This window comes from Podarcis tiliguerta (genome assembly GCF_965153285.1).
Source record: "Podarcis tiliguerta genome assembly, chromosome: 3".
Taxonomy (NCBI): Eukaryota; Metazoa; Chordata; class Lepidosauria; order Squamata; family Lacertidae; genus Podarcis; species Podarcis tiliguerta.
Genome location: NC_139536.1, coordinates 41,265,688 through 41,280,883, shown reverse-complemented (window position 1 = coordinate 41,280,883; position 15,196 = coordinate 41,265,688). Strand labels below are relative to the sequence as shown.

Here is a 15,196-nt window from a genome sequence, read left to right as displayed (position 1 = left end):
AAGTACATTATTTTTGCTGAGCATATTATTTTTCTTGTCTTAAGTGTAAATAAAAGTGAATGCTTTAGCAGGGATGTCCAACATGTCAATCTCAATCTACTGGTCGATCCCTGCGAGGTTTCGGTAGATGCATTTCCCCTCCCCCCAGAAAGCTCAACAACTTTGACCTGAACCCCTAAAAAACGGGGGTAGATCACTGCCAGATTTAAATCGCAGTCTCTCGGAAGTTGGCCACCCATTTAAAGCAAAGCAATCTGCATGATCCGAAACAACCAGAAGATAACATTGAACAAATTATGAATAAATCCATATATTGTATGATACAAGATGCTATGATACAAGTGCTTTGCTAGAACAGGCTACCTGGGCCATTCTTTTAGTAAAATGAAATGCTAAATTTGGAACAAATTTTTTATTTCTTATTCAGTTAACAAGCCATGTTTTACAAAGAAATGACACATTCACTTAAATTACATAACGGTTTTGGGAATACAGCAGCCCATTCTTGATCATAATCAGTTCCAACAACAGTCCACCTGGAGGGCAAAAAATATGAAATATTGTTCTCCATCAGCAAGAGGCCTTGGAACCAGGAATTACTTTTTCATAGACGACCTGTTGCTCTTTATAGGGAAGACCACAGGAGCAGAATAGAAAGATTACCAGTAAAAAAAAAAGCAGATATTTTCTTTCAGAGTCTTCAGTATAGCTACAGCAGTGACAACTACAGACAGGCCCAGATGAAACTTCAGTAATTCCTACTAACAAAAAAACAGCATTGATAGGGATAAAAGCAGTGTGTGTTTGTGCAGACATTTTGAGTGGAATAATGGTGCACAATAAAAGCATTAGGCGCCTCTGCAAATCACATACACTCTGCTTGACAAAACTTTTTTTTTGTTTAAAAAATCAAAAACTGTGACGATGAATCACAGAACTGTGATTACTTGTTTCCATCCAGCAACAACACTCTGTATAACTGGCAACATAGCACTATTCAAGTTTCTTTCCCTTTGAAACTCACATCAGCATTTTACACATTAATAATAAACTTCATAATTAAAGTTATACAGTAAAATAACACACAAAACACACCCCGCTGCTCAAAAAGTCCAGATAATTGGCCTCTAGAATATGAATGGAATCAAGGCTTTTCTAGATCTTGGATAGCCAGTGAACCTCTTGTGATAGTACCTGAAAAGACAAAAGGGACACACAATGAAAACAAAAAATGGCCAAAATGATATAGACCTGCACAGATTGCTTTAAGAAAGTAGAATCTTGTTTTTCAACATCTTATGCTGCTTGTGGCAAATATTTAAAAAGTTTTGATGAGAGGGACTTGGAGTTTCCATTCAACTTTCAGATTTGAGCAATGGTGAACATAAGTATTGCAGTGGCAGAAAATAGACATCAAACCAAACTATGGTTAAGGATGCTGTGATTTAGTGTGATGTCTATCCTGAAAAACCATAGTTTTTGACAGGCTAGCAAACCAAAAGCAAACCATAGTTTCAACTGAATTAGGTTTGCAAACTATGGTTTGTTACAACCATGGGTTGGTGTGACGTACGAATTTACCAAGTTTACTTACAGTCAGTCCTCCTCCAGAAGCTGCTGCACCATGGAGATGGGAGTAAATTTATGAATCTATCAAGATGAGACCCAAGAAGACAGAAAACAACAGCGGACCAACAACTCTGAGCTATATAGAACAAAGAGCAGTTCCACACTTAAAAATCATGCCCTCTAAGCCATCTGACACCAACTGCCCTGTGGGAAGGTTATTGATGATGTTATGATATTATTTCATTGTATTTCAGAACAGATTAGAAACAAACGTTCAATAAAAACAATTATCCCAGCAAATGATTGCTGGAATATTTTTTTTTAACACTAGCTGGCAGAAGTTCGTGAAAGAGGGTAAACTTGATAGGGCAAGGCATTCCACACTTTGGATGCAGCTACAGAGGGAGCTCCAAATCTTGTCACAGCCAACCAGGCTTCCGCAACAGGTGAGACATGTCTAAGGGTTCCTCCATCAGATCTCAGGGAGGTTGATACAGGAGGAGTTGGCAGGTACCCAGGACCCAAGCCTTTCAGGGTTTCAAAGGAAATTATTTTGGATTGTGCAGTTGTTTGTCTGTATCGGGCTGCATACACACGGTGCAATTAAAGCCCATTTCAAGCACACACAGACGCACACACACTCCAAAATAATACTGGGAGCTGCAGTTTGTTGAGAGTGCTAGAAAATGCAGCTTTGTTAGGGATGAACTACAGTTCCCAGGGTACTTGAGAGGGGGTACTTTCAGTGTACGGTGTGTAAACTAGTGTTAATCGAGAGAAGCAGCCAGTGTGTTTGTGTGTGTGCGCGCGCTTTGTGTCTCACCCTGGCTTCTTCTCTTGTTTAACACTACATTCCTATACATTGACCTGAGAATAAGGCCCACTGATCTCAATGGGACTTGCATCTGAACAGGCATGTACCAGATTGCACTGTAAATCTCCCTTTCATGAAGCAGCTTTTCATGTATAATCTATATCAAGCACATGCATTGAATTATCTGCCTATTATAGGTCAACTGGACAACAAAAATGGATTCTGCGTGCCCTAAGGTAAAGGTAAAGGGACCCCTGACCATTAGGTCCAGTCGTGACCGACTCTGGGGTTGTGGCGCAACGGGACACCATGATGGAAGCCAGAGTACACAGAAACACTTTCTACCTTCCCACCACAGTGGTACCTATTTATCTACTTGCACTGACATACTTTCAAACTGCTAGGTTGGCAGAAGCTGGGACAGAGCAATGGGAGTTCACCCCGCCGCAAGGATTTGAACCGCCAACCTTCTGATTGGCAAGCTCAAGAGGCTAGTGGTTTAGACCACAGTGCCCCCCGCTATATATATATCTTCTTCTTTTTTCACTTTCTTTTGTATAATTAATTTTTTTAAAAAATATTAAATAAGAATAAGGGACTTTCAGTGAGGCAAGATGGCGAACGCCATGGCTGCGCGGAGCTCTTGAGGACCACCAGTATTGATAACAATACTAACAGCATTGCTTATAAACTTTACACCCAACACAAGCACTTGTCTCTGTCTCACTGACCTACCCCTATCACAAGTAAAAGGGGGGATGGCCTGTTCTCAAACAAGGCCATCCATGCCAGCTGAGACACAGGACCAACTGGCTGGGAGCCAAATGGTCCAAGCTACCCCAAGCAAACACCTATATAACTACATATAGGCTACTCTCTACAACCTACTCCCCAATCTTCAGCCCATCCCTAACTCTAACCCCCCTCTCCCCCAACCCACCACACTGTATGTCAACACAGCACACTAGGTTCAATAATATAAGGTGAGAAACACAGGACAACCTAGACAGGTTGGCAGGGAATCATCCTATAAAATAGACATACAAAATGGCTAGCTTAAAAGCAATTACACTAAATGTGAGGGGATTGGGAAACCCTATCAGAAGAAAACACATCACCTCGTATGTAAACACCATGAAACCACACATTGCCTTCCTACAGAAAATACACAACCCACCCAAAGGAAGCAAATTCCTGAGCAAACCCTGCTTCAGTCAACAATGGGTGGCACCTTGGTCAGGAAAGGCCCACGGAGTAGACATGCTACTCAATAGAGACCAAAATTTTAAAGCCACAACAGCGGTAAAAGACAAAAAAAGGCAGATTCGTTTTTGCTAAAGAGGTACTAGATGGCAAAACTAAACTGACAACTGGCTCCATACAGTGTATGCCCCAAGCAGACACAAAAATAAATACTAGAGTTCATCTAGAAAGCACTAAACAAATTCATCTCCTTTTCCGAAGGGGGAGCAATCCTAGGAGGTGACCTCAACCTAAATATGAGAGGCACCTCCCTAAAAGACATTCATCCTACAACCCCCTGGGCAACCTTCCTCAAAGGGGAAACCCTAAACAATTAGAAATTCTTACAAACTATTAAAAATGCTAAAAAGACGGAAGCCTTTATGACATCTGGGGAGAAAAGAACCCGGGAGCCACCAGCCACACATTCCAGTCTGGACGCCATGGCACAATGTCCAGACTGGACAGCATTCTGCTCACACAAGGCCTGATCCCCCTGGTAGAAACAACAAACATTGGTAACATTAAAACCACAGACCATGCCCCTGTAGAAGCTACCTCAAAATAGGAGAGGAAGCACAAACTACGTACCCCATTGTGGTCCATCAGTCCCATCCTAACCACAAACCAAGTTGCTAGAGAGGATCTCTTGAAAACTCTCCAAAACTACTTTAAGGACAATGATGTGGGTGACATAACAACCCCTTCCTCTGGGATACAATGAAAGCAGTCACCAGAGGAACGTGCATAAAGGAGAGGGCATCCCTTAAAAAACAAACCCCCTCAAAAAAAATGGTAAATTAGAACAATACATTAAGCCCCTCTCATCACACTACAAACAAACAGGAGCAAAAAAATAATAAGAATAAGAATATACAAAAGCATGCTTGATACCTGTGATGGTGATAAGCACGAGGCCCAATGACACAGAGTGTGAAAAAGGCAAAGGCAAAAGCTGGCAGGCACCAGGTTGCTACAGCATAGCCAAACCATTCCAGTATCTCACCAAAGAAATTTGCTCCTGATACATATGCAAACAGTCCTCCTGCATGAAAGGGAACTAGTATGAGCACATTTGAACAGTGGAAAGTGAGCCTCATTTACACGTCCTAAGGATGTTGCCACCAGGGCTGGCATTAACCCAACGGGGTTCCTGCTGCCGTTACTGCAGCCATGGCTGCGGCCAGATGGTCTAGCCATTACAGCTCCCAGGGCCCATAGCCAATTGTAAGCAATGCAGAACAATGTTGTACAAAATTCTTTTGCTAGTGTGGCAATGGCAAAAAGAAGTCCTGGGCGCAGAGTTTTGAGTTCAGTACTGCTGGTCAAGAGGATTTAAAGAAGGCCAGACTGGACTTGATGGGCCTGTCATCAATTGTTCCACTAGGCCTGAACTACCAGATGTAGGTTGGGGGTCTTGCACAGTCCAAGAAGCCCCCAAACAACTGGGAACGTGTCTCAGCAGTAAACCACTGCATTTGTTGCATTGGCAACTGAGGCTTTAGCTCCAGGGGAAGAGTGGCAGCGGTCTCAGCCAATCAGACACAAAACAGGGCCAATGTGGCAGTAAGGAGGGTGCTTAGCTTGTCCCCTTACTGTTCTGGCACTCTCATTGGCTCCAAAGGTAATAAATGATTGGTTGGCCTCACCAGGACCTTTACCTGTGGTCAGAAATGTTTTTGACTTTCTGCTCAGATAAATTATCCTAGAAAGCATTCTCAGCTTCCCACCACAATCCTATTACTTCAGGGGTGGTGAATATGTGGCCCTCCAGATGTTGTTGGACTCCATCATCCCCAGCTGGCATGACCAATAGTCAGGCATGGTGGAAAGTGAAGTCTAGCAACATCTGGGGGGCCACAGGTTTCTCATTCCTGCATTACTCTGCTTATTATTGACCACTTCTGATGAATGACAGGTGACTAATAGTGTGACCTGCTGGTGGCTTCCTCACCTACCCTCATGTTTCTCAAACCATAGGGACAGGCTCCCCACAAGGAAATTGGGAAAAGAATGACATACCTTGTGGGATTTTGTAAGTGAGCTCCCCAGGTTTCCTTAGCTGGCGCAGAATGAAGTCACTGTGAATATTGACTCCCATGCCAAACAAGAACAACAAGAGACCTAAAAGCAGAGAATGAAGTATTTATTGGTTGGGTGACTAAAATACTTGATTTCAGGCCCTGTGCTGAAACAGCCAGCCTGTTTAACAAGCACTGCTAATTGCCCCATACAGGCAAGCAAGGGAAGGGAGAATCCATATTATAATGAAACGTGGCAGTTTGAGAGCTGGGAGACTGGGGTCTGCAGAAGAGGGAGACTGCTTAGTTTCTTTGTTAAGGAAATAGCCTTGGCCTGGTGTGTTTGGTATATTGTTTCGTAATGTAAACTTGGGATAGAGCATTGCCACAGAAACTAGATAACAGGAGAAACTTCTGGAAGGTGACTGTCATGACATTCTTTCGTTCTTCCCTATTTTGCCTGGCTATGGTGATGTCATCAAGGTAGGGGTGGGTGGGTGTGCGCGCGCACGTGCGCAACTGGCAGTCTTGGAACTAGGTCTGGAATAGAGTTGCCACCTTTGTTCTGGCAAAATACAGAGCAAGGAGGGCGGTGATTTTTTTGGGGGGGTTGCCCCTTTATAATTTATCACATGCACGTGTACATACACATGAATTTGGAAATCTGTCTGTGCTTGGCTACTCAGAGCTTAAATACATGATCTTTCACACATCCTTTAAAACACAGGCATTTGCAGAGGATCCCTAACTTGGCAGAAAGAGAGAGAGACCTGAAATACAGGACAAAACTGTATTGATACAGGATGTAGCATTTTACAGTGGTACCTCAGGTTAAGTACATAATTCGTTCCAGAGGTCCGTACTTAACCTGAAACTGTTCTTAACCTGAAGCACCACTTTAGCTAATGGGGCCTCCTGCTGCTGCTGCGCCGCCAGAACACGATTTCTGTTCTCATCCTGAAGCAAAGTTCTTAACCTGAGGTACTATTTCTGGGTTAGCAGAGTCTGTAACCTGAAGCATATGTAACATGAAGCGTATGTAACTCGAGGTACCACTGTACATTGGAATGCTGGACAATCCTGTATTATAAAGGGCAGGTGGCAACCCTAATCTGGAAGAAGACATAAGAGGCTCTCTGTCTGTGAGGAGCAGTGGTGGTTGGTGCCCATTGAGATGGGTAGAGAGGAATCAGGGAGCTCAGACAGAAGGTGAAGCCAGAGCCAATGTCAGAGCCAGATTTCCCTCCATTCATCTGCCTGCTGAATTCTACAAGGGCAACATTAAGACTGAGAAAAAGGAAGCTGGCTGGCAGCGTCACTCCCTGGGACAGACCTAAGTAAAGGACAGCCAGGTAGCAGCATGGAAACTTGGTATTGGCTAACCAGTCCTCTCTCCCTTAAGAGTTTGAAACAGTATCTGCACTGTGTAAGAATGCGCCATGCAGAAGGAGAATTCCTGAATACCAGCACCTCCAGTGTAACCATGTTTACTGCTGGCCAACCTCTTGTAGTTCCTTTGGCCTTTCAGGACCACAGCCTGGCCATATGGAGCAGAACACATGGCCACTGCACACGGGAGTATTTACAGGGTAAGCAGAGGTAAGGGGACTGGAAGAGCATCTGGGCAGCACTGCTTGTGTGTCTAGCTCAGGAACAGGGTGCCTGCAGCCCTCCGGAGATTGCTAGACTACAGCTCCCATCTTCCCTGACCTTTGGTCAAGTTGGCTGGGGCTGATGGGAGATGTAGTCCATCAATGTATTGAGAGCCACATCCCTGATCTAGCTGCAGAAAGCACACACTGCAGTGGCTGAACTTTACTCTTCCCCTGGCCATGTCTCTCTTGGCTTTCCATGGTCAGACCTCCAACAGGAGCAGAGACAAGCAAATTCCTCCTCCAAGTGCCAGGCAGACTACAAGTGAGGCCTGCAGCAGTGATCAAATTGCAAAGTGATTTCCCCTATAGTGATGAATTTCTGTATGGTATTTTCGCTAATATACCATATCTTTCGCCCTATACAACGCACCGTCCCATAAGGCGCACCTAGTTTTTTGGGGGGGAAATAAAGGGAAAAAAATTACTTCCCCCCCAGGCGCCGGGCTGGGGTGGGGGAAGCCCGAGCTTCCCCCGACCCCAGCCCCCAGAACAGGCAACTCTCTGCAAGCCGTGGGAGCCCAGCGCTGGTCTCCCGCGCCTTGCGGAGAGCTGCTCGAAGCCTGGAGAGGCTTCAGCGAAAGCCTGCATTCGCCCCATAGGACGCACACACATTTCCCCTTCATTTTTGGAGGGGAAAAAGTGCATCCTATAGGGCGAAAAATACAGTACTTTTCTGCCGAATAACCTTAAATAATAGGTCAGTAGTACTTTGAGGATACATTTTCTTTGTGGCAGTATAATGTTCTCCCCTGAATCCAAGTAATTCTCAAAGTCTGTCTTCTTGGGATGGGATCTTGCATGCAAGCACATGGAGATCTCACTTTCAAATATGAGATCTCTGCACTTTTTCTACAATGAGCCAGAGACACGGTCTTAATCCCACTTTGAGGGCCTCTGAATAATCTTAATAAAATAGAATAAAGGCTACACTTCTCAGAAGTGTAAAAATGTTTATTCTGGTCATTTATCTGCACAGGTTTTATTTATTTACCCAGGGTTTCGTTTGAGCTACGGTTCAGCCCTAGAACTTAATTTTCATATGGGAGGGGAACCAGAAAAAGTTTTTTTTAAGTGGGTGGTGGGTGGGAGAGAAGACATGTAGAAGGAAAAGAACCGATAAAGCAAATACAGTGGTACCTCGGGTTACATAGGCTTCAGGTTACAGACTCCGCTAACCCAGAAATAGTACCTCGGCTTAAGAACTTTGCTTCAGGATGCGATTAGAAATTGTGCTCCGGCGGTGCGGCGGCAGCAGGAGGCCCCATTAGCTAAATTGGTGCTTCAGGTTAAGAACAGTTTCAGGTTAAGAACGGACCTCCAGAATGAATTAAGTACTTAACCCGAGGTGCCATTGTAGAGGATGACTAGCAAATGCCAAATGTGTAAGTCTGAAACATGCAAATTGCTCCCTCTAATGGCCTGTCTTTATGGTTACACAGCTTGTTCCTCATGTGTTTTCTCTTCCAAAGGGTAGCTGTGTGGGCCTGTTGCAGCAACAGTAAGTCTTTTGGCACCTTGGGTTTTGCAAAGTGTTGAACTACTGCTGTTATTCATACTATTGTTTTCCTGCCTTGATATTTTGACAACATTGTCTATGATTTGACACTCTGTAAATTTGGCGGCGCTCATATTAACTAGATGGCCAGATGCTTGACTTCTTGCAACTATAATTACCTGATGTAAATCTGATGTCATTGTACCAGTCATCTGGGTATTCGGCACAGTAAATCAAGTAGTAACCCTGAAGGAAGCCATTAAAGGTGCAGAACAGCACACCAAAAAAGAACGTCTCCAATGGGAAAGGCCTGCCTCTTCGGAGGAAGGAGTAAATAAATGTCCTGAAGTAGTAAAATAAAAAATAAAAAAAAGGTAGGGAGCGGACGGGGGGGAAAGAAAAGTGTGGGAGAAGATACAGCATTACACAGTTGGAAATACAAACCAATGTACCATATATAACATGTCTGAGGTCGTCATCAATAGTCTCAACATGTTAGGCGGTAACCTAAATTTTGCATGTTTTCATTATGACCCACAGAATAATCACCTTGCAACTGCACTGTTGGTCACCTTGCTTCATGTGCCATTGACATGAACTCAGTAGACTCCAGATTCTAACCTACTTCAGATTCAGTTCTGTCCACATGGCAAGCAGAAGTAGAGTTTGTGAAGCTCTTATCAGCACACATCATGTATCCAGGGGTGTTGTTTGGGGGTGGCCCGTGCGTGTTTGTTGAACATTACGCATCCCTAGGTCTTTTGCACTGAACTGCAGATCTCCCTCTTTTTTAAAATTCAACTTCAAGAAACAAAACCCCTTATTTACAGGGTGACTTTCTCTCTGAAAACGACCTAAACATGCCCCATTTATGTCTGTGCAGTGGAACTCCTGCCCCTGTGTACACAGCCTCCCCAAACCTTCACAGGCTTCTTTTTTGGGGGGCGGAGAACCCCTAGCACAGGGGGAGGAGAGGGGAGAAGTTCCATTGCACATGCAGAAACCCTTGCACTGATGCTTGCTACACAGTCCCAAGGAAACCTTTATATCCATTGCTCCACCCACTTTTGCCTCTGGCCCCACCCACCTCTGGCACGTGTGGCCCCCAGAAAGTTGCCCTGAAGGGAAGATGTACTTCAGGATGAAAAAGATGCCCCAGCCTTGGCTTAGAGAGAGATCCATGCCTAACATTGCAGATAACCTCCGTGCAACCAGAAGAAGCTGTGGAGAATGCATACCCACCCACTCAGTGGCGTAGCGTGGGGGGTGCAGGGGGGGCCGGCCGCACCGGGCGCAACATCTGGGGGGGGGCGCACTCGCACTCGCAGCTCTCTGCCCCTACCTGGCTCACTCACTCTCTCTCACTGCAGTGCTGGCTGTGCAAATCCGATCCGAGCCGCCGGGTCGCTGCCCACTGTGGAGGGGAGGGTGCCAGGCATGCGGTGCGGTGCGGAGAGAGAGCGAGGGACTATCTGGGGGAGGGACAGTGCAGTGGGGGGGGGCGCAAATTACTTGCCTTGCCCCAGGTGCTGACAACCCACGCTACGCCACTGCACCCACTGACATTTTGGCTCTTGCCACAGACCCCTTCACTCCACTGGTGTTGTTTGTATTATTGCATATAATTAGAAAAATGCACAATAAATAGAGATGCTTCACACAGGAGAAACTGCTTAAGCACAGTTCACTGCTATATGGGGAGACTGTTGGTTCTGTCACGTGCAGTACATATAACTCTGCTTTCTATTTTGCTGTGTGTATCTTGCCTGACCTGCTTTCTTGGAGAGCTAGAGCTGCATCTGCAAGACTGCCAGGTCATGGTGATGGCAAGATTCATTCAGCTCTTAATACTTCTGTAAAATAAGTGAAGTGAGAAGTGCTTTCCAGCCATTAAGTGTAATCCCAAATAAACATTTTGCTTTTTAAGATGGGAAATCCAAAAGTAGGTCAGCAACCCGCGAAGGCACAGTAGAAATGGGATCTCTCAAGTGTGGCTCCATTAACCAATTCAAATATAGCACTCTTTTAGCACCAGACCAGTATTGGAATTTCAAAAGCTGCCGGATTAACAATTTATACTGCAGAGGAGCAAACAGCAGATTCAGCAAGCGAAACAACCTGGCAACTTTTCAAAGAGAAAACAAACCAGTTCCCAGACCAAAGGGAGAACAGGGTCCCTGCCAGAATAACAGTGGTTGGGTTGCCTGCCAAGAAGAGAACAAATTGATTGGCAGGAGAAAATGCCTGGAATATTGTTTTAGCAGGGATTTTCAGCCTTCCATGATCACAAGTCCATACAGACCTCACCAGAATATTACATGAGAGACAGGAGGCATGGCCTTGTAAGGTAAGCAAAGTGGGCGTCCTTAGTTACAGCACCAGAAAGAGGGAGCAGCTTAACAGAATTCCTTCAGAGCCCTAAGTCTATTCAGTTTTTTACAGGAAACTTGGTGAGTCACTCATTCTTTCCCCAAGGAAGTCTGTGGCTCTTTTCATCATAAGGTTCCCGTGAGGCTTAACTCTGCAGCTGTAATCACCACATAAAGTTTCTATAGGCACTTTTCCACACACACCCAGGTATTGCCAGTGCTTGGAGCTCTGTAGTTCCTCCATTTAACAGTCCTCTATTTTAGCTGTTCCCACTTTCATGCCTGTATTTTCTCTGCTTTCCATGCTGCCTCTCAGGTTATGGCAAGGTTCCCTCACAAACTTCTGTTGGTTGTTGCCAGTGGCGTAGCGTGGGGGGTGCAGGGGGGGCCAGCCGCACCGGGCGCAACATCTGGGGGGGGCGCTCGCACTCGCAGCTCTCTGCCCCTACCTGGCTCACTCACTCTCTCTCACTGCAGTGCTGGCTGTGCGAATCCGATCCGAGCCGCCAGGTCGCCGCCCACTGTGGAGGGGAGGGTGCCAGGCGTGCGGTGCGGTGCGGTGCGGTGCGGAGCGGAGCGGAGAGAGAGCGAGGGACTATCTGGGGGAGGGACAGTGCAGCGGGGGGGGCGCAAATTACTTGCCTTGCCCTGGGTTAGGGGGCGCAAATTACTTGCCTTGCCCCGGGTGCTGAAAACCCACGCTACGCCACTGGTTGTTGCTGCTGCGTTTGTTGCTTGCCTCTCTGCTTCACAGCCATCTCATCACCTTATACACAAGCAGAGGCAGAGTCCGCATCTTCAGACTCCTCACTTCCATTCTGGCCATGTTTACTTCTGACTGCCTCAGATCTAGCATGGCACAGAGGCAAGGACTGTCCTCGGCTACCTCACAATCTCAGGAATAACTTTCAGCCAAGCTAGACAAATGTCAATGAAATCCCTTGCGCAGGCTTCAATGTCAGCTTTTGAGGTTTAATTAATGTGGAATTTGCTAGCTTTAGCAGAGGCTGTCACATCATATCAAGGCTGGGTGGCGGGCGGCAGTCTGAGGTCAGCCAAGACCAATAGGACAAAGCTTGCAGGTCGAGCCTAAGAGCAAGACTGAAAGATAAATCAGAACCAAACCCAGAACCAGAGACCAACCAAGTAGAACACCAAGGACTCTGTTGCTTGAGAAAGGCTTAATGGGCACAGGAAGCCAGCTTATAGTAATTGGATCCCCCTGGGCAGGAAAGACCAGTTTGGGGTGGGAGGTGTAGAGTCAGTCCAAGGCCTGAGGGGGTACTAAATGGCATAGGCAGAAGATGAAGATGCAACTAGTAACTCACCTTGCAGAGCATTATCAGCTGTCTCAGCCCTCCACATTTAAGCACAGGCATCTCCTGACACATCACTACTTCAGGGTGGAGCGAGCATATCTGGAGTTGGTTTTAATGATATCCTGGTAGCTCATTTGTGCCAGAACATGGTCTACTGAAACTGGAGAAAGGGCTGCTCTGTGCCCACATTCCACAGCCTCATTTGCTCAGTAGCCTCTCCAATAGCTCCTCTCCCTATCATCTTTCACAGTTTGTAGGGGACCTTGGCCAACATATACCCTGTGCAGTGTCCCATGAGGAACATTGGGGAATATTGGGGAAATGGAGGCAATCTAGCCACCACCTTCCTTTCCTATTCCAGGAGAGGGATCGTTGTATTCTCTGGAGTGTTACTGTACTGTAAGCAGAAATGAAAAAAGAAGGCCTTTCATTTTGATAGTGAGATGATGATGATGATGATGATTAATAATAATGAATGCAGCATATATGGTGCTTTACAGACTTTATAAACAAAACAAGTCTTTTTTATGATATGGATATGACCAATGAGAACAAACAAAACCACAGCACTTACCAAAACACACTGAGAAATTAAGGCTGCAACTTTTAAATATAACTGATTTTAAAAGTAACCTCAATTTATTGGGTGACACACACATAAAATATAGCATATATATAGCACCTTTTGAAGACCTTTCTATGCTGCCAATTTATGCTGGCAATTAAGAAATACCCTTCTGTAATATTTGATCTCTGATTTTAAAATTTTCATATGGTTTTATTGTATTGTGTTACATATGATTGTTGTAACCCACTCTGACATTTTGTAATGAATAGTGATCTAGAAATATATTTATAAATAAAATAAAATAAAATAAAATAAAATAAAATAAAATAAAATAAAATAATAAAATAAAATAAAATAAATAAATATCAGCCTTCTCTCTGCTGGCTGGGGCAGATGGAAGTTGTAGTCCTGCAACATATAGAGGGCACCAGGTTGGCAGAGGCTGATATATATGTTAAACTAATAAAACACTTGAGATGGCAAGCACCATCTTAAGAGCCATTCTGACTTTCATCTCACATTGGGGGGGATGCCTCTTTTAAGATGGTACCTTCTAGGATCCAGCTGCAAACAATCTAAAGACATCAAAGTATAATTCTTGCTTTAAGAAATGCTGCAAAATTTAACCATCAGATTAAGTGCCAAAGGATGTAATCATACATCCATTTACCTGTGAAATCAATTGAACTTATTTCTAAGTAGACATGTGGCGGTACTATTTGAAGTCATGATTAATTTATCAAGGTTGCAATGCAAATCAATATCTACTTACTTGGGAATAAGCCCCAATGACCTCAGGGAGACATACTTCTCAGTAAGCATGCATAAAATTGCACAGTAAGATTTGTCTTTTAAATTAGGTTGCAACTCTCTACAAAAAAAACCCCTTGTCGTGAAAGAGGAAGTGGTTGCAATTTAATACTCCAGCTACTGTAGTGGCTAAACTGCTACTTAAAAATGTGCTGATCTGTACACATGCATATCAAATAATCCTATGACTCTTGAGCAAATGATATATAAAGCCAACTCATATTTTTTCAGAAGTTCAGTAAACTAATGCTTCCATAATGCAATGTCATTGTAATCTGAACATCTAATCAAGCACAGTCCAATTAAGGAAGCTGGTGCTTATCAGCATCTAATACATGAGCACTTAAATTTGGAGACTCAACATCAGGTGTAGGGACCCATCAGCCTTTCAGATGTTGCTCAGCTACAACACTCATCACCCCTAGTCATTGGCTATGCTTGCTGGGACTGATGGGAGTTGTGGTTCAGCAACACCTGGATGCCCAAATGTTCTCTACCACTGCACTGCATAATAAAATGCCTTTAAAAATGTCAGGAGTTTAAAATCCTCAACATGCTTCTCTATTTTGTGTTGACAAAGTGCCAGGAGATGAAAAGACCACAGACGTCAGAAAACTATCTGAATTCCCCTGACAACCTGCAAATTAGGTCAGAACTGAATCATAGAATCATAGAGTTGGAAGAGACCACAAGGGCCATCGAGTCCAACCCCCTGCCAAGCAGGAAACACCATCAGAGCACTCCTGACATATGGTTGTCAAGCCTCTGCTTAAAGACCTCCAAAGAAGGAGACTCCACCACACTCCTTGGCAGCAAATTCCACTGTCGAACAGCTCTTACTGTCAGGAAGTTCTTCCTAATGTTTAGGTGGAATCTTCTTTCTTGTAGTTTGGATCCATTGCTCCGTGTCCGCTTCTCTGGAGCAGCAGAAAACAACCTTTCTCCCTCCTCTATGTGACATCCTTTTATATATTTGAACATGGCTATCATATCACCCCTTAACTTCCTCTTCTCCAGGCTAAACATGCCCAGCTCCCTTAGCCGTTCTTCATAAGGCATCGTTTCCAGGCCTTTGACCATTTTGGTTGCCCTCCTCTGGACACGTTCCAGTTTGTCAGTGTCCTTCTTGAACTGTGGTGCCCAGAACTGGACACAGTAATCCAGGTAAGGTCTGACCAGAGCAGAATACAGTGGCACTATTACTTCCCTTGATCTAGATGCTATACTCCTATTGATGCAGCCCAGAATTGCATTGGCTTTTTTAGCTGCCGTGTCACACTGTTGGCTCATGTCAAGTTTGTGGTCAACCAAGACTCCTAGATCCTTTTCACATG

At 44.7% G+C, this 15,196-nt stretch overlaps 1 protein-coding gene across 1 annotated transcript in view; it reads right to left on the bottom strand.

Annotated features, from left to right (window-relative positions):
• Nucleotides 1–397: 397 nt before the first annotated feature.
• The window catches only part of SRD5A2 (steroid 5 alpha-reductase 2), a 28,868-nt gene continuing 14,069 nt past the window's right edge, over nucleotides 398–15,196 (bottom strand). Inside the window, exons 2-5 of the mRNA XM_083432261.1 lie at nucleotides 8,976–9,139; nucleotides 5,648–5,749; nucleotides 4,520–4,670; nucleotides 398–1,194 (exon numbers count right to left, since the gene is read on the bottom strand). Of these exons, the coding sequence (XP_083288387.1) occupies nucleotides 1,128–1,194; nucleotides 4,520–4,670; nucleotides 5,648–5,749; nucleotides 8,976–9,139 (484 nt within the window). The 3' untranslated portion in view covers nucleotides 398–1,127. The remainder of the gene's footprint in view (nucleotides 1,195–4,519; nucleotides 4,671–5,647; nucleotides 5,750–8,975; nucleotides 9,140–15,196) is intronic.